Source organism: Dendrobates tinctorius, unplaced genomic scaffold (genome assembly GCF_039654945.1).
Source record: "Dendrobates tinctorius isolate UK_male_01 unplaced genomic scaffold, ASM3965494v1 ptg000017l, whole genome shotgun sequence".
NCBI lineage: Eukaryota > Metazoa > Chordata > Amphibia > Anura > Dendrobatidae > Dendrobates > Dendrobates tinctorius.
In genome coordinates this window covers 16,453,358-16,475,981 of record NW_027361685.1, presented here as the reverse complement: position 1 = coordinate 16,475,981, position 22,624 = coordinate 16,453,358, and the positions used below count along the sequence as shown (strand labels likewise).

General features: G+C 43.4%; 2 protein-coding genes across 2 annotated transcripts; both read left to right on the top strand.

Moving 5' to 3' along the window:
* The first annotated feature begins 11,697 nt into the window (after positions 1 to 11,697).
* Positions 11,698 to 13,392, top strand: LOC141082314 (uncharacterized). The gene has a single exon (XM_073566261.1). It carries the CDS (start codon positions 11,959 to 11,961, stop codon positions 13,261 to 13,263), a length of 1,305 nt encoding a protein of 434 aa, XP_073422362.1. The 5' UTR covers positions 11,698 to 11,958; the 3' UTR covers positions 13,264 to 13,392.
* LOC141082317 (uncharacterized) lies at positions 13,392 to 14,448 on the top strand (the record flags this gene model as incomplete). The annotated part of the gene is made up of 1 exon (XM_073566263.1): positions 13,392 to 14,448. A coding segment is annotated over one exon (867 nt), but the record flags the coding sequence as incomplete, so codon positions are not given.
* Between the last annotated feature and the right edge of the window lie 8,176 nt (positions 14,449 to 22,624).

Sequence of the window (22,624 nt, the reverse complement as noted above, 5' to 3'; positions counted from 1 at the left end):
CCTGCCCAGATCTGTAACTATAAAGCCAAATGACAGCGTACGTAGAATGTGCTGACAAGTTACAAAATCAATTGAAGAAAGGTATTATGCTGGGCCTGTAAGAGAAAGCGGAGGGTAATGATGCTGTTGGCTTCCTAGATCCCTGAGATCTTATCGGATGAATCTTCTCTCCCTTCTGTGCTGCTGAATGTCTCATGGTCCCTACAAGACCAGGTCCAGTGTTTCTGGCCAAACTTCCCTTTTATGATCAACAACAGTAAATGTGCAGTGAGGCCAAGTGTGAATTTCTGTCCAATAACAGCAGAGTTTCCCTTTATCCTGACTTTTCAATTTGTATTAAAACCAACTAACTTCAAGGAGGATTGTGATAATCTACAGGACAAACATTCCACCTCTGCCATGATAGATCTCTAAGCTGTGCGTGGCTGATGGCTGTAATATACATTGATTCATTGTATACAAAAACACATGGAGTAAAGACATCCACCAAGGAAAATAATAAAAAATAGTTTTATTCTGAAAAGTTAATAATATAGACAATGAAGTACATAAAGACGGGTCACATAATAAAAGAGCTCCATATGATAAGGAATTCAGGTACAGAAAAAACACACATGTAGCAATACTAACAGCAATGGAATGTGTATAATGGATATGCAGAGATAAGTAAAGTGCCAGTGCTTAAAGTCTTTCTTTCAGATATCCAGAGAATCCCACAAAGTGACCCCTTTGTGAATATCCATATTGAATCAGGAGCCCCATATAATGCTCCATACAGTTCATGATGTCCCCATAAGATGCTCCATACAAAATGCACCCCATATAATGCTGCACAGAGGTTAATAATGGCCCCATAAGATGCTCCATGGAATAATATGCCCCATATGCTGCTCCATAGAGGTTATGGCCCCATAAGACATTCCATAGTTTATGCCCTATAAAATGCTCCATAGAATAGGCCCCATAAGATGCTCCATTGAATATACCCCCATATGCTGCTCCCATAAGATGCTCCATTGAATATGCTTCCATATGCTCCCCCATAAGATGCTCCACTGAATATGCCCCCATATGCTGCCCTCATAAGATGCTCCACTGAATATGCCCCCATATGCTGCCCCTCATAAGATGCTCCACTGAATATGCCCCCATATGCTGCCCCTCATAAGATGCTCCACTGAATATGCCCCCATATGCTGCCCCCATAAGATGCTCCACTGAATATGCCCCAATATGATGCTCCACTGAATATGCCCATATGCTGCCCCATATGATGCTCCACTGAATATGCCCCCATATGCTGCCCCCATAAGATGCTCCACTGAATATGCCCCCATATGCTGCCCCCAAAAGATGTTCCAATGAATATGCCCCCGTATGCTGCCCCCCATAAGATACTCCTCTGAATATGCCCCCATATGCTGCCCCTCATAAGATGCTCCACTGAATATGCCCCCATATGCTGCCCCCATAAGATGCTCCACTGAATATGCCCCAATATGATGCTCCACTGAATATGCCCATATGCTGCCCCATATGATGCTCCACTGAATATGCCCCAATATGATGCTCCACTGAATATGCCCATATGCTGCCCCATATGATGCTCCACTGAATATGCCCCCATATGCTGCCCCCATAAGATGCTCCACTGAATATGCCCCCATATGCTGCCCCCAAAAGATGTTCCAATGAATATGCCCCCGTATGCTGCCCCCCATAAGATACTCCTCTGAATATGCCCCCATATGCTGCCCCCATAAGATGCTCCACTGAATATGCCCCCATATGATGCTCCACTGAATATGCCCCATATGCTGCCCCATAAGATGCTCCACTGAATATGGCCCCATATGCTGCCTCCATAAGATGCTCCACTGAATATGCCCACATATGATGCTCCACTGAATAAGCCCCGTAAGGTGCTCCACTGAATATGCCCCCATATGCTGCCCCCATAAGATGCTCCATTGAATATGCCCCCATATGCTGCCCCCCATAAGATGCTCCATTGAATATGCCCCATATGCTGCCCCCATAAGATGCTCCACTGAATATGCCCCCATAAGATGCTTCATTGAATATGCTCCCATATGCTGCCCCCATAAGATGCTCCATAGATTATGCCCCCATATGCTGCCCACAGAAGATGCCCCACAGTTTATGCCCCCATATATTGCTGCTGCCGCTACTGCAGGTATTAAAAAAAATCTGCTCAGTCTCCCCCCGGCCCCCATTCTCCCCCTGGCACTCATTAAACCCCCCCCGCTCATTCCCCCGCTCATTCCTCCCCGCTGCTCAGTCTCGCCAGACCCCCATTCTCCCCCCTGGATCATTTATTGCCCCCCCTGGCGCTCATCCCCCCCTCCCCCGCTGCTCAGTTTTTTCCCTGGCCGCCATTCTCCCCCCGGATCATTTATTGCCCCCCCACCCCGCTGCTCAGTCTTCCCCCTGGCCCCCATTCTCCCCCTGGACCGCATGCTGAGACAGGAAGAAGACAGACATCCTGGCAGCCGTGCAGGACCATCGGAACAGCCTGAAACAGACACCACTGGAGCCTGGAGGAGGTGAGTATGATGGCAGGGGATGGCGCAGGGGGGGGAGTAAACGAGGATAAGGGCCGACACCGGACCAAATTTAAACCAAAAAAAAAAAAAAACACTCGCTCAGGTGCTGCCACACCGCTAAGCCCCGTCCTAGGCACGGGTCCTCCAGTGCCTAATGGCAAATACGGCCCTGCCTGCAGGAGATGTGTTGGCTCGAGCCCTGGTTTCATGGATTCACTCCACGTCATACATTACATTGTTTCTGATCCTAAGGAATTCAGATTACTGCACAATCTCTCCTGAAATGGGGAGCAATAGTATTTCTCTAATCTTTCCTCAGGATCCATAGTAGCTCCAATGGTCCACCATAAATGAGGGCAACTCTGGTTTACTGTTGTGTAATCTGTATTTGTAGTTTTCAGGTAATGAGATTCTCGTGCTCTGGGGCGGGGCTGTGGGTGGGGCTGTGGGTGGGGCTTTATGTGGTGCTCTGATTACATACTCATCTGTATTGGCTTATGACAGGTCGCTGACCCCTCACTGACCTGCCCCCATTATTACATAATGCATATAATAGCATTGATATTATTGGTGATAATGCCTATAATATTGTGGCTATTGTGAGGTTTAGAAAAAAATTACATCCATTAAAATGTCACCAGCGGCCTCTGTCCAGTAACCTCTATGTCTTACTTATAGATGCTACTGTGCAGGCGCCGTCATCGCCGGTGTCATTTTGCTGGATGTAATTTTTTTTCTAAGCCTCACAATAGTCACAATATTATAGACATTGTCAGGAAAAGGGGTTGTATGACATTTGGCCAGTACACAGCAATCACATGGGCCGGGGGCTTATCTTAGTTATCCCACCACTGCCAACAATGAGTGACAAACAGTTACCAAGGTAACAGAATCGCCTCTTGTTTTTTCTTCTTCCTTGTGCTTTAGCTTACAGCGTTCATTTACCAATACAATACATTCTACGTATGCTCCATAATTCGTGTTGCTGTATTTATTTCCATATTTACAAATTCTGGATTTCTATCACTAAAAATCCTTGTTTAAACCGTGGTTTCCCTTCATCTTGTATTAGCAGTCTCCCCCTTTTGTACATAACCATTTTGTATATATGGTTTTTATGTATTAGTCATAAGTATATATTGTCATATATGTTTTCTTATATTGTCCTCTCTCTGTTTTTGTAGTACCCCATAACTAAGATCCGGGAGGATAGAAACGTTGGGTATGGGAATCTAGGCTGTATATACTAATTTTTCTGTCCTGGCACTTTTTTTCTGTGGACTGTATGTTTTTGAATAAAATTCACTAATTTTGCATAATATCCAAGAAACGTGTGCGGTGAATTATATTTCTTGTGCACATTTTGGAAATGACACCCCTCTGGGAATTCATCTAGGGATATAGTGACCATTTTCACTACAAGGATAATTTCCAGAAACTCGTAGTGGAAGGTTTAGAAAAAATTGCAGAAATGTCATTGTAGTGCCCAATATATTGTGCCCAGCTTGTGTCTCTGGAGACCTCCCCCCACCTACCCCCGGAAATTGTTACGTCAGCTCTACTCAAATGTGTCTGTCACTAAATAATCCAAATGCTTGAATGTCAAAACATTTCAAAAACGTGGTTCTGTGTGGAAGATTGTAAAGCCGTCATGGAGGCATAAGGCTGGCAGTGATGGGCATTGTGGGTAATAATAGCGGGGATCATGCCTCATTCCTCTCTAGGAACATACACGACATCTTCTCTGGGGGTTCTTTCTTGTTTCAGCTACTGGGATGAGTGCAATAAAATGTCGCTCAGTGAGTCTTCTAACATCTTCACATTCTAAAGGATTGGCGGGGACAAAATTGTCAGAAACAAGATTTTCAGTGACCTTTTCCTGATAATCAAGGAAAGTATCTGCATTTCCGGCTTTTTTGTATAACACAAAAGAATTATATGTGGCCACCTGAAGCAAATACATGACTAACTTTTTATACCAGATACTGTATATACTCGTGTATAAGCCGAGATTTTTGGGCTGAAAGTCCCCCTCTCGGCTTATACGCAAATCATATACCGGGGGAGTGGGCGGGGAGGGGGAGCTGGGGTGTCAGAGACCATACTTACCTCTCCTGGCACTTCTCTGCAGCCCCTGCGTCTCCCTCTGCCATCTGCTTCCTGCATTCAGCGGACACGTGGTACCGCTCATTAAATTCATGAATATGCGCATATTTAATGAGCGGTACCATGTGACCATCTGAATGCAGGAAGCAGATGGCAGAGCGAGACGCAGGGGCTGCCGCTGTAGAAAAGACCTTGCCCTAGGAGGGGTGAGTATGATGGGGGCAGAGTGATATTCACCTGTCCCCATTCCAAGCCGTGCACCACTGTGTCTCCGGGTCCTCCTGCTGTGACGGCAGAAGGCGCGATGACATAGTCAGTGCGCTCCCTCTGCTGTCAACGCAGAGATCCAGGGGACACAGCGGGGCACGGCTTGGAAAGGGGACAGGCTAATATCGCCACTGCCAGGGGCTCAGGACACCGGCACCTGGCCCTCAGCGACGGAGAGGTGAGTATGTTTTTTTTTTTTTATTGCAGTTGCAGCAACAAATAAGGGCGATTTATGGAGTATCTTATGGGGCAGCATTAGCCCTTGTGGAGCAGCATATGGGGGGTATTTATGGGGCAGCATTAACCCTTGTGGAGCAGCATATGCGGGGTATTTATGGGGCAGCATTAATCCTTGTGGAGCAGCATATGGGGAGTATTTATGGGGCAGCATTAACCCTTGTGGAGCAGCATATGGGGGTATTTATGGGGCAGCATTAACCCTTGTGGAGCAGCATATGGGGGTATTTATGGGGCAGCATTAACCCTTGTGGTGCAGCATATGGGGGGCATTTATGGGGCAGCATTAACCCTTGTGCAGCAGCATATTATGGGGGTATGTATGGAGCATCTTATAGGGCAGCATTAACCCTTGTGCAGCAGCATATGGGGGGGTTTATCTATGGAGTTTCTTCTTGGACCACCATTATCACTCGGCCTTTATATAAGAGTCAATACGTTTTCCCAGTTTTTTGTGGCAAAATTAAGGGGGTCGGCTTATACAAAGGTCGGTTTGTACACAAGTATATACAGGTATATGATTTTCTTGATACCTAGTATGGTTGTAGAACCTGATCTGCAAGGTCCACACCCCCATATATTTGTTGTAGTCAATGACAGACACAGGTTTTGGAGTAGTGGATCCCTGTTGGTCTGCAGGGGCCCTTGTGGCATCTGTGTGGATCGAGCTCAGGATAAAAATATCTTTTTTATCCTTATACTTAATGGCAAGCAGCTCTCCATTGTGTAAAGCCCCTGACTGCCCCTTTCGGAACTTTTTGCTGACCAATGATTGTGGAAACCCCTGACGGTTTTTGTGAATGATCCCACAAGCCCCTATGTTATTTCCAACCAGACTTTTAAATAGGGGTATGCTGGTGTAGTAGTTGTCAACATTCAGATTGTAGCCTTTTTGTAAAAATGGAGTTATCAGCTCCCAAACCATTTTTCCCCGATGTCCCCAGATAAGTAGGGCATCCTGGTGGGTTTAGTTGGCTTTCTTTCCCCTCATAAATGTGTAAAGCTGATGTGTATCCGGTTGAACTCTCGCACATTTTATAGAACTTTATTCTGAACCTTGCCCTCTTAGAAGGAATAAATTGCTTGAGGTGCAGTCTTCCTCTGAATTTTACAAGGGACTCATCAATGGAAATGTTTTCTGTTGGGGTGTAAAGCTTTAAGAACTTTTCTGTCAAGTCTTCGATGATGGGTCTGATTTTGAATAGTCTGTCATGTTCTGGGGCATTTCTGGGCAGGCATTGACTAGTGTCGTTAAAATGCCAAAATCTGAAACTGTGGAAAAAAATAAAGCTATGGAGGGGTATAGGGGAATACCCGAGATACAAAGCCATTTGGTTTGACCCCCGGCTGACTGAACTGCTAAGTCTACGGAATTTTGGACAGTGGAGAAGAATAGGTATATGGTATGTGTTGCTGTTGCTAGATCAGGGGTGGGGAACCTCAGGCCCCAGGGCCATTTACGGCCCTCGATGACCTTTTATCAGGCCCCCCGAGCAGATTCTCAGGGACTGCATTCTTGGGCAGGGAGCTGTATTTTGATTGCCACAAGCTCATTAATTTTTCTTGCTCTGTGAGCACATACATGCAGTGTTCACTACTGAACATTGAAGGGCATGCAATGAAAGATTAAGCCAGTACCACAGTCAGGATGTACTTTGTGGGCAGAGTTTGTACGGCCCCCGAAGGATGGTATAATTATCCAAATGGCCCTTGGCAGAAAAAAGATTCCCCACCGCTGTGCTAGATGGTGAGACATTTAAAACATTTGAAACACTTAGGGAAGAGTTCCCTTTGGAGCATACTATGTTTTACCAGTATCTGCAGCTGCGACACGCATTCTCTAGACAGTGGAGAAAGTCACCGATAGTGATACAGAATGACAGTATGTTGGATACGCTTGGCCCCGAGAGGGGCACTAGGGGTCTTATATCGATAATTCACAGGGGATTGCTGGATATGTTTTTGGATAGACACCCATTGATGGCTAGATCCAAATGGACAAGGGATTTGGGAGACATATCGGATGAGCAGTGGGAGTCGGTTTTACAATATGTCCCTAGAATATCTATGAGTGGATCTGGGAGGGGGTCGCAGTTATACACTATACATGGGGTACACAGGACACCTGTGTGGATGAAAAAGGCTGGACTAAGGGCAGACTCTGGATGTCCGAGATGTACGATGGATGAAGCTGATATCCTTCATATGCTATGGTCTTGTCCATGATTACAGGCATTTTGGTTTCGGGTCCTAAATTTAGTGGAAAGAGTGTCGGAAGCAAATATTACTCGAGATCCATTGACGTGTATTTTAGGACATGTAGAGGAGGTGGCGTTGGATGAATGGGGTAGGCTAGTTATAGCCAGACTGCTTTATGTTGCAAAGAAGACTATCACATTGCACTGGTTAGATCAGTGTTTCTCAACTCCAGTCCTCAAGACCCTCCAACAGGTCATGTTTTCAGGATTTCCTTAGTATTGCACAGGTGATGCTATTAATGCTTGAGCAGGTGAGCAGGTGATGAAATTATCACCTGTGCAATACTAAGGAAATCCTGAAAACATGAACTGTTGGTGGGTCTTGAGGACTGGAGTTGAGAAACACTGTGTTAGATGAAAATCCTCCTACTAGGAAGGAATTTGTAAAAAAGAGTTAATTTTGTAATCCTTATGGAGCGAAGCGTCTACTTGAAAAGATGAACCACTACGAGAATATCTGGGGGGGCTGGTTGGACTTTCCCGGATTGGCTTCCGCAGAACTCATCAAAAATAGGATATTAGGGTTATAAAAAAGTGTACAACATTGTAATGCATGGCTAAGGATTGTAGATGCGTGACGGGGGGGTTCTTGTTATGGGAAGGGGGAGGGATGTGTTTGGTGTATTTGCATTTATTAAAAAATGGGGAAAGTATTATAATTTGTACTCTAATGTATACTTATGTATGTAATACTATCCTGTATGCTTTCTTCAATACTTTCTTCGCTGTCAGAACATAAAAGTGCATAAGCCTCCTCCACTATAAAACTGAAGGGCCATTTTATAAGTTTTCATTTTTTTTTCAAAAATACAAAACTGCGACGTGACTGACGTGACCAAATTATTGGGCAGACAATTGAGTAAAACCTAATTCTTTACCCTACCCCTAACTTTAGAAGAAACCCTAACCCTAAGTTTAGCCTAACAGTTACCCTAACTTTAGCCCCAACACTAACCCTAACTATAGCATTAACTGTAACCTGCCTTATCTGTTTTTTTATTTGATATTTGGGAGGCAGAATGAACAAACAGTTGAACACCGCACACTACTGGCTCATCCAACAAGGTTTTCTATTAGACTGTGAACTGTCATTGTCTTGGTAAATAATTAAAGTTTTTTGCATAGCTTGCCATTTTTATGGACAGTTTACTTTTTAGTAACCCCCCATTGTATCCCCCGGGGCTCCTAATGATTTTTGTAATTACCTTGCGTTGCCAATTCTGCCTGTGAGCGGCGTTATGCAGGTAGCTGATTCCGGGTCACATGACCCCCAGACTGCAGCCGCCGCTAACATCCGCTGATGTCATGTCAATTTCCTGACTCTGGAAATTGATGTGACATCATCAGCAGGCGTGACCCAGCGTCAACACACTGCTGTCACTCATCAAGAGTCACAGCAGTGTGTGGGCGGTGCTGCACCACACGTCACAGCCCCGTCACTCTGCAGCATCTGTCTTCTCACCCATCAAGAGTGACGGGACTGTGCAGGGGGTGGACAGGGCTGTGTAGGGGGTGGACAGGCTGTCTGTCGGCTATGCAGTGGGTGGACAGGCTGCACGGGGCTCTGCGGGCTGCTGTGCGGGGGAGTGGGTGAGCCGTGTCAGGGTCTGCAGGCTGTCTGCTGGCTATGTGGGGGGTGGACGGGCCGTGTTTGGGTCTGCGGGCTGTCTGCCAGCTGTGCGGGGGGTGGGCAGGCCGTGTGGGGTCTACGGGCTGTGTGCCAGCTGTGCGGGGGGTGGACGGGCCATGTGGGGGTCTACGGGCTGTCTGCCAGCTGTGCGGGGGGTGGACGGGCCATGTGGGGGTCTGCGGGCTGTCTGCTGGCTGTGCAGGGGGTGGACTGGCCTTGTGAGGGTCTGCGGGCTTTATGCCGGCTGTGCGGGTGGGTGGGCAGGCTGTGCGGTTTTGCCAGGGCTGTGCGGGGGGGTCTGCGTGCTGTGCGGGTGGTGCCGGGGCTGTGCGGGTGTGTGTGAGTGTGTGTGCATGTGTGTTTATGCAGGCAGGCATTGTCCGATGGGACTACAAGTCCCATCGAGTTATGCCTGCTACACTGTCAGTGAGTGACACATTAGCCAATGATGAGACAGTAGTAGTCCCATCTTCCGGCTAATGTGTTGAATGTAAAAAAAAACACATACAGAACATACAACATATAGAACATACATATAACATTTAACACATAACAGAGTACAATCACCTAATTACATGAAGCCATCGATCTCCTGTAATAAAAATAAAATAATAAAGCAACCTATACTCACCTTTCCGCTGTAGTCCAGGTAATAACGAGGGTCCAAAGACTATCTCCCATATAGAGCAGTCGCATCAGCTGATACGACCGCTCTCCAGGGGCCCCAGCAATGAAATGACAGGCAGAGGTAATCCTCCGCTGTGTATCCCTCCGCCGCCGGGAAAGAGGTCCCGTAACCCTAACCATAATCCTAATTCTCATGCAGCATTGCTGTAAAGTGAGAGCCTGAACTCATGTAACCTCAGTGATGCACTGCAGGAGCCATTGCCTCCTGTCAGTTCATCACTGGGAGGCCCACTCACCTGATGTCACTGTTCTGTAGGGGAGATCGTCGTGGGACACTTGTTATTAATTGGACTGTGTCGGACAGGGAGTATACGGTTTGCTTGTTTATTTCATTACTTTTTATTACAGGAGACCAAGGGCATCGCTTGGATCTGGGCGTGCAAAAAAAATATGAATTCCATGTTGTGTTTTATTTCATTAAAATACTTTATTCTTATGTGTGTGTGTTTTTTTAACCCTTTATTACTATAAGGTTAATAATGGATAGGTGTCTTATTGACGCCTCTCCATTATTAACCGGGCCATTTTCCAATAGCAAGCTGACATTAACCCCTTATTACCCCATATCCCACCGTTACATGGGAGTGGGAAGAGAGGGGCTAAGTGCCAGAATTGGCGCATCTTATAGATGCGCCATTTCTGGGGCGACTGCGGGCTGGTATTTGTAGCCAGGGGGGTCCAATATCTATGGCCCTTTCCTATGCTATGAATATCAGCCCGCAGCTGTCTGCGTAGCCTTTCTGGCTATAAAATTGTGTGGGACCCCATGTCATTTTTTGGGGGGTCTCCTATTTTAATAGCCAGTAAAGGCTATGAAGACAGCTGCCGGCTGATATTCATAGCCTGGGAAAAGGCCATGGGTATTATCCCCTTCCCAGACTACAAATATTGTCCCCTGGCCGTCGGCTTTCACCCTCTGGCACAGAAAATTGCGTGGTAGCCCACGCCATTTTCTTTTATTTTTTAAAATGAAACATTGTTCATTAATAAACATGGATATGGAAATATCTATAGAAATATCTGGAAATATCTATGGATATATCTATAGATAGTATAGATAGATATATGGATAGATAGATATATGGATCTATCTATCCCATATCTATCTATCCCATATCTGTATCTATTTATTTATCTATCTATCCCATATCTCTCTATCTGTGTGTGTAATGGAGTGTGGGTTAGACAAATGTAAAAGAGGAGGTCGGACAGAAATGACATCACAAATCATTTTTTGTTAAATAACATACCTTTATTTGGCTTACAAAAACTCATAGCAATCTGTATGTGAAAAACATGAAAAAACACATGAAAAGCGCATCAATAACGCACCTGCATTATCTGCCAAGAGCTGCGGATTCTGTGTGGAATAATCCGCCCTGGAATCCGCCCGGTGTGCACACAGCCTTATAGCTCTCAGCACTATAACGGTGTGTACATGGGGACTTATTATTAAGAACGTCTGTGTCTGTGCGCGCTCCTGTGTGTGTGCGCTCATGATGCTTGCAATGTGTTTTATGTGAACACGTGGCGGATTGTGCTGTGGATTTTTCTGTGTGGATTTTGTTATATCCGCAGGTAAAATGACCGGCGTTTCACCTGCGGATTTATAGTGGATTTTGTGCGGCTTTCACCTGCGGATTCTTATAATGGAGCAGGTGTAAAACGCTGCGGAATCCGCACAAAGAATTGACATGCTGCAGAAATGAACCCTCAGCGTTTATGCTGCGGATTTTCTGCACCATGTGCACAGCGGTTTTTGTTTTACATTGACTATAATGGTACTGTACAATGCAGGAGAATCTGCTGCGGATCCGCAGGGCCAAATCCACTGCGGATCTACAGTAGAATCCACAACGTGTGCACAGACCCTTACAATAAGATGCTTCAGATTGAAGATAGAGGAGGGAGGGGTTTGGGTGTGTTTTGGAGTGGGTGTGCTAGGTGCTGGCTTACAGGCCAGTGCAATGCATCATGGAACTTGTAGTATTAGAGCACAGTAAGTTGGGAGAAAGGAAGTTGTCGATTAAGCCCATGAGACCTGGAGCCAGCACTGAAATTGTGCTGCTAGAGCATCATAAAAGGTAATATTGCTAAAATAAACACAGTGGATGTTTTTAGTGGCACATAATAACAAGATTTATGAAAAAAAATTACAGTAGTGGGCAACTTCTTTAAGTAGAAATGTTCAAAAATATAAAACTCAATGATATTTCATGAAAGAAAATTGTTCTTTGTCTTGGCAGATGACTGTAACAGGAGTTCAAAAGAACAGCTGACATCTTTAATTTTTAAATCTGATGATCTTGAGATCCTACAAGATACAACTGAAGTGATTGCTATTACTCCAGATATACCATCATCCATTCACAGCAAAGATCTGTCATCTGATCCTATGAAACAGGTCCCATCTTCTGATTCATTACTGACTACTAAGGAAACTCAAAGTCACAAAAGAGGCATTAAAAAACAAACTGCTCCTAAAGCAAAAAATTCATTTTCTTGTTCAGATTGCGGGAAATCTTTTAACAACAAATCTCATTTTGTTACACACCAGAGAATGCACACAGGGGAGAAGCCTTTTTCCTGTTCAGAATGTGGGAGATGTTTTGCAGATAAATTACATTTTGCCACTCACCATAGAACTCACACAGGGGAGAAGCCTTTTTCCTGTTCAGAATGTGGGAAATGTTTTAACCAGAAATCAGATTTGGTTAATCATCATAGAACTCACACAGGGGAGAAGCCTTTTTCCTGTTCAGAATGTGGGAAATGTTTTAACCAGAAATCAAATTTGGTTAAACACCAGAGAACTCACACAGGGGAGAAGCCTTTTTCCTGTTCAGATTGTGGGAAATGTTTTAAGCAGAAATCATATTTTGTTAAACACCAGAGAACTCACACAGGGGAGAAGCCTTTTTCCTGTTCAGAATGTGGGAAATGTTTTAACCAGAAATCAAGTTTGGTTAGACACCAGAGAACTCACACAGGGGAGAAGCCTTTTTCCTGTTCATATTGTGGGAAATGTTTTAACCAGAAATCACATTTTGTTAAACACCAGAGAACTCACACAGGGGAGAAGCCTTTTTCCTGTTCAGAATGTGGGAAATGTTTTAACCAGAAATCAGATTTGGTTGATCACCATAGAATTCACACTGGGGAGAAGCCTTTTTCCTGTTCAGATTGTGGGAAATGTTTTAAGCAGAAATCATATTTTGTTAAACACCAGAGAACTCACACAGGGGAGAAGCCTTTTTCCTGTTCAGATTGTGGGAAATGTTTTAACCGGAAATCAAATTTAGTTAAACACCAGAGAATTCACACAGGGGAGAAGCCTTTTTCCTGTTCAGAATGTGGGAAATGTTTTGCAGATAAATCACATTTTGTTACTCACCATAGAACTCACACAGGGGAGAAGCCTTTTTCCTGTTCAGAATGTGGGAAATGTTTTAACCAGAAAGGGGTTCTTGCTAAGCACCAAAGAACTCACACAGGAGAAAAACCTTTTTGATGTTCAGAATGTGGGAAATGTTTTACTCAGATTTCAAGTCTTGTTACACATAAGAGAATTCACACAGCAGAGAAGCCATATTCATGTTCAGAATGTGGGAAATGTTTTAAATGGAAAATAGATCTTGATCGCCATCAAAGATCGCACACAGGAGAGAAGCCTTTTTTCCTGTTCAGAATGTGGGAAATGTTTTAACCGGAAAGCGATTCTTGTTAGACATCAGAGACATCACACAGACGAGAAGCCATTTTCATTTTCTTAATGTGGGAAATATTTTACTTGGAAATCAACTGTTAATAAACATCATAGATTGTGGGAAATTTTTTAACAAGAAATCTTATTTTGTTACCAGAGAATGCACACAGGGGAGAAGCCTTTTTCCTATTCAGACTGTGGGAAATGTTTTGCAGATAAATCACATTTTGTTACTTACCATACAACTCACACAGGGGAGAAGCCTTTTTCCTCTTCAGAATGTGGGAAATGTTTTAACCAGAAATCAGATTTGGTTAATCACCATAGAACTCACACAGGGGAGAAGCCTTTTTCCTCTTCAGAATGTGGGAAATGTGTTAACCAGAAAGGGGATCTTGTTAAGCACCAAAGAACTCACAGGAGAGAAGCCTTTTTCATGTTTAGAATGTGGGAAATGTTTTGCAGATAAATCACATTTTGTTACTCAGCATAGAACTCACACGGGGGAGAAGCCTTTTTCCTGTTCAGATTGTGGGAAATGTTTTAACCAGAAGTCAAATTTGGTTGATCACCAGAGAACTCACATAGGAGAGAAGCTTTTTTCATGTTCAGAATGTGGGAAATGTTTTACTCAGAATTCAAGTCTTGATACACATGAGAGAATTCACACAGCAGAGAAGCCATATCCATGTTCAGAATGTAGGAAATGTTTTAAATGGAAAATAGATCTTGATTGCCATCAAAGAACGCACACAGGGGAGAAGCCTTTTTACCTGTTCAGAATGTGGGAAATGTTTTAACCGGAAAGCAATTCTCGTTAGACATCAGAGCAGTCACACAGAGGAGAAGCCATTTTCATTTTCTTAATGTGGGAAATATTTTACTTGGAAATCAACTGTTAATAAACATCAGAGATGTCACATAGGGGAGAAGTCTTTTATGTTCATAATGTTGGAATAGTTTTAACCAAAATAGAATCTTCTTAAATGGGTTGTCTCTTGTCATTCCTCATGTTTGCTGCTAAAAGGATAAAACTAAACTTTATTAGTTCCAAATATAAAACTATACCCATAATTCACCCCCTTAAGGTTAATCAATAGGTGACTAATAGAAAAAACATGTACCCCAAAGTTCAATGTATAGAGTGAGGTGATGTACAGTACAGACCAAGTTTGGACACACCTCATTCAAAGAGTTTTCTTTATTTTCATGACTATGAAAATTGTGGATTCACTCTGAAGGCATCGAAACTTTGAATTAACACATGTGGAATTATATAATTAACAAAAAAGTGTGAAACAACTGAAAATATGTCTTATATTCTAGGTTCTTCAAAGTAGTCATCTTTTGCTTCGATGACTGCTTTGCACAATCTTGGCGAGCTTCAAGAGTTAGTCACCGGAAATGATCATTCCCATGGACAGAATAGTACATCATACGCGATCAGCCACGTTCACAGAGAAAATGCGGTTGATCGCAGCCGAGTGTCAACTGATTATCACAACTGGCACTATGTGCCAGGAGCAGTCATGGACTGCTCCTGTCATATTAACCCCTGGCACACTGCGATCAAACATGATCGCAGTGTTCCTGTGACATAGGGAAGCATCGCGCAGGGAAGGGGTTCCTTGCGTGCTTCCATGAGACCCTCAGACCAATGCAATGTGATCACATTGTTCCTTGGGCCTCCTCCCTACAGGTCCCTGGGTCCAAGATGGCCGCGGGGTCCTGCAGGGAGGTGGCTTGTCAGAAGCCTCGTACACTCTGACACTATATAGTAATGTTATACCCTGGGAAAAAGTGAAAAAGTAAAAAAAAAAATTAACATGTGTAAAAATAATTTTTTAAAAATTCCTAAATAAAGAAAAAAATATTCCTCAATAAATTCATTTCTTTATGTAAATAAAAAAAGTACACATATTTAGTATCGCCACGTCCGTAACGACCCGCTCTATAAAACTCCCACTAATTAACCCCTTTATTGAACCCATTAAAAAAACAAGGCTAAGAATGCTTTATCATCATACCGCCAAGCAAAAAGTGGAATAACATGCGATCAAAAAGATGGATATAAATAAACGCTGAAAACGTCATCTTGTCCTGCAAAAAATGAGCTGCCATACAGTGTCATTAGCAAAAAAATAAAAGTTATAGCTAGAACATCCCTAGACCGCCTCTTTTATGATGTCACAAATTCAAAGCTATAAGGTATTCCCTCCCAAAAATCAGGCATTCGAACTGCAGAGCCCGTGCTGAAAGGACCCCAGATGCAGGGAGATTTGTGGCTATGCCTCTCCCCACATGGTTAGCCTAAAGACCATTAAGCAACTGTAAGTGTTGATCCCAATGTTAATCCCATTTATATTTGTATTATACATACCTAATGTCTCAAATTTATAACTTTTTTTATCTGTGTAATCACTGCCCCCTTTTGGGGAATAAATGATAACTTTATTAGTCTGTCTTCATGCTCTAAAAACGAACACGTGCCTTTAAGATAATTGCTACTGAATTGGGTTGGCTTCAAACCCCTCTATTAAGTTTATAACTTAATCAGAGAAGCTTTGGAGCTGGTGGCAGCAAGGTGTGATCTGGGCCCTGGGTACAGCTGAGAGTGACGGAAGGGGTTTTATAAGCTATTGGGTGACTGCGGCCAGAGCATTTTATAATTCCCTCACTGCAGCATGCTGGGTGGCCAGACCTCATTGAAGCAGCCGGCCAGTGACAAATTATCCCAGGTGTAGTTCCCTTGCTGACCTGAGGGTAAGGGGCGCCAGAGAGCTGCGAGTTCCAAAGTGGAACTGAAAAGTTTTGTGAAGTATTGTGGGCAGTGTTGGGACAACCAAAATAACCCCCATGTGATAAATTGTTAGGGCAAGCCTAGCTTGCTGTTTTTTTATCACATGGTGACAGCGGTGGGATAACTAAGATAAGCCCCACTGTGCCTGTGATCGTGTGTTGGCAGTGCATCGCATCCCTCTGTCCGTGACTTAATGGTGTCAGCGGCGGGATCGTGACATCAGCGTACTCAGGACAATAGCACAATAAATTTTGGGGTCTTGTTACCCTTGGGAAAATAAAAATTGGGGGTGAAAAGATCATTTTATCCTAAGTCATATTACAAGACTCGTTTTGATTGTGACTTGCAGGATTGCTACTACCAACAGGTGGCGCTATAGAGTTCAAGTCCTCTTTTTCTCTGAAGAGGCAATTTGCACATTTTTGTTGAAAAATATGATTTTTTAATTTTACGGCTGTACGTTATAAACTTCTGTGAAGCTTTTGGGGGTTCAAAGTACTCACCACACATCTAGATAAGTTCCATGGGGGGTCTAGTTTTCAAAATGGTTTTATTTGTGGGGGTTCACTGTTCAGGCACATCAGGGGCTCTCCAAGTGCGACATGGCGTCCAGCCAATTCTGTGTTGAAAAAGTCAAACGGCACTCCTTACCTTCCGAGCTCTGCCATGCGCCCCAAACAGTGGTTTGCCCCCACATATGGGGTATCAGCGTACTCAGGACAAATTGCACAATAACTTTTGGGGTCCTGTTAATATAAAAATTGGGGGGTGAAAAGATCATTTTTGTGGAAAAAATATGATTTTTTAATTTTACGGCTGTAAACTTCTGAAGCACTTGGAAATTCAAAGTTCTCTCCACACATCTAGATAAGTTCCTTGGGGGTCTAGTTTCCAAAATTGGGTCACTTGTGGGGGGTTTCCACTGTTTAGGTACATCAGGGGCTCTCCAAATGCAACATGGCGTCCGATCTCAATTTCAGCCTATTTTGCGTTGAAACAGTCAAATTGCGCTCCTTCCCTTCTGTGCTCTGCCATGCACCGAAATAGTGGCTCCCCCCACATATGGGGTATCAGCGTACTCAGGACAAATTGTACAATAACTTTTGGGGTCTAATTTCTCCTGTTACCCTTGGTAAAATAAAAAAATTGGACCTGAATTAATTTTTTTGTAAAAAAAAGTTAAATGTTCATTTTTCAAAAAACATTCAAAAAATTCCTGTGAAGCACCTGAAGGGTTAATAAACTTCTTGAATGTGGTTTTGAGCACCTTGAGGGGTGCAGTTTTTTAGAATGGTGTCACTTTTGGGTATTTTCTATCATATAGACCCCTCAAAGTGACTTCAAATGTGATGTTGTCCCTAAAAAAAAATAGTGTTGTAAAAATGAGAAATCACTGGTCAACTTTTAACCCTTATAACTTCCTAAAAAAATTTTGGTTCCAAAATTGTGCTGATGTAAAGTAAACATATGGGAAATTTTACTTATTAAGTATTTTGTGTGCCGTATCGCTGTGGTTTAAGGGCATGAAAATTCAAAGTTGGAAAATTGCGAAATTTTCAAAATTTTGGCCAAATTTCCGTTTTTTTCACAAATAAACGCAAGTTATATTAAATAAATTTTACCACTAACATGAAGTACAATATGTCACGAGAAAACAATGTCAGAATCACGGGGATCCATGGAAGCGTTCCAGAGTTATTACCTCATAAATGGACAGTGGTCAGAATTGTATAAAATTGGCCCGGTCATGAACGTGCAAAACACCCTTGGAGGTTAAGGGGCTAATAAATTTGCAAAAATTTCTACATTTCTGTTTTTTTCAATCAAGATGGGGTGCAGCGTGAACATTAATGAGAAAAAATGCACTTTTTTGAATTTACCAAATAGCTGCAATGAAAGAAAGAGTGAAAAATTTAAAGGGGTCTGAATACTTTCTGTACCCACTGCATAAATAGAGGAAAGTCTCCACAGGTTAATAGAATCCACCGTATATATATGTACATCAAACACATGAGATCACTTATACACAGACACACTGTTCACTATAATTATATACAATATACTGTATATATTATAATTATAGTGAACAGTGTGTCTGTGTATAAGTGATCTCATGTGTTTGATGTACATATATACCATAGATTCTATTAACCTGTGGAGACTTCCCTCTATTTATGCAGTGGGTACAGAAAGTATTCAGACCCCCTTATTTTTGGTGGTTCTTACTTCCTCAGAAAAAAGCAAAGTCCACAACGCTATTAGTGGTATACTGAGGCATCTGAATATCTCACCAGATATTGTATTGCTTCAAGAAACCCATCTAAGGCTAGTTTCACACTAGCGTTTACATGATGCAGCGCTCGGCGCCGCTAAGCCCCGCACCCTGCTGGCTCCCTGTCCGCCCCATCCGGTATCGCCACCTACTATCGCACATGCACGCATGCGATCGGCGTACCCTATCTTTAGCATAGGGTGTGCAGATCGTGCGCTGACCGTGCGCTAGTAGGATTTTAGCGTGCGCTGCGCACTTTTGAAGGTGCGCCGGTGTGCGCCGAACGCACCATGTTGCATTTTGGCGTGCTCGGCACACTTTCAAGAGTGCGCAGCGCATGCTGAAATCCTACTAGCGCACGGCCAGCACACGATCTGCGCACCCTATGCTAAAGATAGGGTGCGCCGATCGCATGCGTGCATGTGCGATAGTAGGCGGCGATACCAGAAGGGGCGGGGCTTAGTGGCGCCAAGCGCTGCATCGTATAAACGCTAGTGGGGATTTTTTTAGGCTCAGCAAGTTGTGGGTGGGGAAAGTAGTGGGCTCGGCAGCTCAAGGTAGACACGCAGGGGAAGTGATACTATTCCATCGTAATTTTGCATTTAATCTGCTGTCCCAGGAGTGTGATGATCAGGGGAGATGGGTTTGGGTCCAACCCCCTGCTTTGAGCAGGGGGTTGGACCAGATGGCCCAGGAGGTCCCTTCCAACTCTATGATTCTATGACCATAGAGCATGGAGGAGAAATCTATTCAATCTACAATGTATATGGTCCTAATGGTTCAAAGTCTTCTTTAATTACCTGGAGAGGAAAATTGTCTTGGACAACTCCCCTTTGATAATTCCTGGGGAAGACATGAATACTGTTCACAATGAGGAGGAGGACAGAAAAAGCCAGAGTCTGATCCCTCCAAATAGAGAGACTGTTCTCCCCTCCTTCCTTGAACAAACTGGATTGAGAGATGTTTGGTGTTGGTTACATCCAGAGGATAGAGAGTTTACCTACTTCTCTCAAGCCCACCAATCCTGGTCAAGGATAGACTATCTGTTGATCTCGGAGAGACTATTAAAGAGAATGAAGTCAATGGAGATCCATGACCTGGTCATATCTGACCATGCTCCGGAGGATATGGAATTGGTGGATAACCAGATAAAAGGAACACATTACATATTTAAATTTCCAGCTTAACTTACAAAAGATGAGGGATTTAATGACAAATTAATTACGGGGCTGGAGGGAAGAATTTCAGTGGGATAACAAGGATCAAATATGGCAAAAAGGGTGCTAAGAGGCAAAATTATGATGTTTGTGGCCTCACTAAAGAAAAAGAATAGCGGAAAAATACTCAGATTTTAGTGTAAAGCTTAGAAATCTGTATACAGAGTTCTTGCAGAGCCCTACAACTCAAAACTGGGGACAATGGAAGCTGGCCAAACAAGAGTTTGAAGCGTGTATTGATAGTAGGGAGCATCTGTTCCACTCTAGGCAGGAGGTTGAATTGCTGAGATATGGGAACTGAGGAAATATGATCTATTTTTTCTTTATTGTGCTAGCCACGCACACATAGCTCTGCTACATCTTCTTGGTTTTGTAAATGACATCCCAGCTCAGCACACAGACGCTTCCCTGCCCCCATTAGGTTTGCATAGAGGACACACACAAAGCCCTGCAGGCACATGTCTGCAAGCCCCTCTTTCTCCCTGCTAGAATTCCTCCTCCCTCACTCTCCCCTGTATACAGCTGTAACGCGAGACCCTAGTGTGTGCCAGCCACACAAAGAATAGCTCTATGACCAGCTAAATCCGGTTTACCCGGAAGCACTTGTTTCTTTGTCTCTGGACAGTGTCATTCAACTTAAAATATAATGGCACCGATTAAGTGATATAGTGGTGAAAGTTACATTTTTGGAATGTGCATCAGTAGAACTACACACCAGTGAGTTTTCTATGCCCCGGGATCAGCAGAATCCAAGAAATGGATTTCTCCTGATCCGGGTCATACAACTACTTCATGTTTGGGCTCAAATTAACGCCAATCTCATACTCGGAAAACTGATAGTCTTGCTGTCATCCTACGAGCCTAGCAGCCCAAGTTATGACGGTTATGAGATTTTAGTAAGTTCTTAGTAACTTTGGAAAAGGGGAGTACATTCCATAGCTCCGCTACCTCAGAGATGTCATGGACAGAGGGCATAAATATATTGAAGCTCACTTAGGACAGGGTCTTTGCCTGGGAAGTCAGCTGCCAGAGGCTGTGCAACCTGACCTGATGCATTGGGACGTCTCCCCTCCCACACTCCACATGGCTTGTCAGTAACTGAAATATGTAAGTTTTCACTTTAATCCCTTTTGTTTTATAATTGTCTGTATATATTGTAATTGTCTCATTTGTAATATCTTTATTCTTTTGTAAACACTGCCTATTTCTTTTTGGAGTAAAAGCTATAATATTTACTAGCTTTGTTTTCCTTTATCTAATAAATTATTGCCACTACCTCCGACTAAGTCAGTGCTACTGATTGGTTGGCTCCTGACCCATTATTAACCATAAAATCAGGAGCTGGTGGCAGCAAAGTGTTCTGGGCTTTGGGGAGACTCTGGCAGTGATGGACGGAGATTCATAAGTGGATTTCCTGCCTGAGACTGGGAATAGTTATAGCACCCTCACTGCAGGGTACCCAATAGCCAGTGCACAGCAAGGCGGCCCTTCTGGCAACTACTTATCCTAGGTGTAGTTCTCTGACTGAACTGTGGTTAAGGGGGGTGCCAGAGAGCTGCAAGTTCCAAACCGGAACTAGAAAGTGGGATCTAATAAATCTCATGATGAACTAGAGGCAACCAAACACCCCCAGTTCATGAAAGGAAAAAAGCGTGAAAATTGCTGGCAAAAGGGCGTCTGCAGGTGAATCCAATTGATAGATTAAGAGATGGCCAGGGAACTGTAACCTCCGACCCCAGAAAAATCAATGAAACACTACAAAACTTTTACAAAGAATTATATAAACCCTCCCATACTAATTTACCAAAAGAATTCCTCCAACAAGTCACTCTTTCAGAGCTAACACAAGAACAAGATGTAATTAATGCAGAAAAACAAGAGAGGTGAAACAAACCATAAGTCATCTTCAAAATGGGAAAGCACCAGGTCCAGACGGATTTAGTGGGGAGTTTTATAGGGCCCTCAGGGAGCATATCTCCCCTCTGCTAACAAATTATTACAACACCATTCACTTAACGAGGGTCATACCAGAAAGATCTAAAGAAACAAATTAAAGTCATACCCAAACTAGGCAAGGATCCCCTTGAGGCCTGCTCTTATACCATACCTCCCAACTTTTGAAGACGGGAAAGAGGGACAAAGGCTTGCAGCAAATTTTAGGCCACGCCCCAACCACACCCATTTCACAACTAGCCACACCCATGTCCATGCCCAAAACACACCCATTTGGCACTGCTGATCACACAGACTGGTACTGAGGGCACAGTAGCTGGTACTGAGGACAAGAAAGACCAGAGAGAGAGAAAAGAAAATGGAGAGAGAGGAAAGAAATAAAGAACAGAGAAAGAAAGAGGGGAAAGAAAGAAAGAACAGAGAGAGATGGGAAAGAAAGAAAGATGGTACAGAAAGAACAGAGAGAAAGAAAAAGAAAGAGAACAGAGAGAGAAAGAACAGAGAGAAAGAAAGAACAGAAAGAGAAAGATAGGAAAGAACAGAGAGAGAGAAAGGAAGAACAGAGAGTGAAAGAAAGATTAGAGAGAGAGAAAGAGGGGAAAGAAAGAACAGAGAGAGAAAGAACATAGCAAAAGAAAGAACAGAGAGAGAGAAAGGAAGAGGGGAAAGAAAGAACAGAGAGAAAGAAAGAAAGAAAGAAAAGAAAGAAAGAACAGAGAGAAAGATTAGAGAGAAAAAAAAAGGGGAAAGAAAGAACAGAGAGAGAGAAAGGAAGAGGGGAAAGAAAGAACAGAGAAAGAAAGAAAGATTAAAGAGAAAGAAAGAAACAGAGAAAGAAAGATTCTATAAAGATACTATAGCAGCCTGGCTCCCATTGTAATGCCCACCTGAGCCTCCCGATGCAGGACATATCATGATCCACTC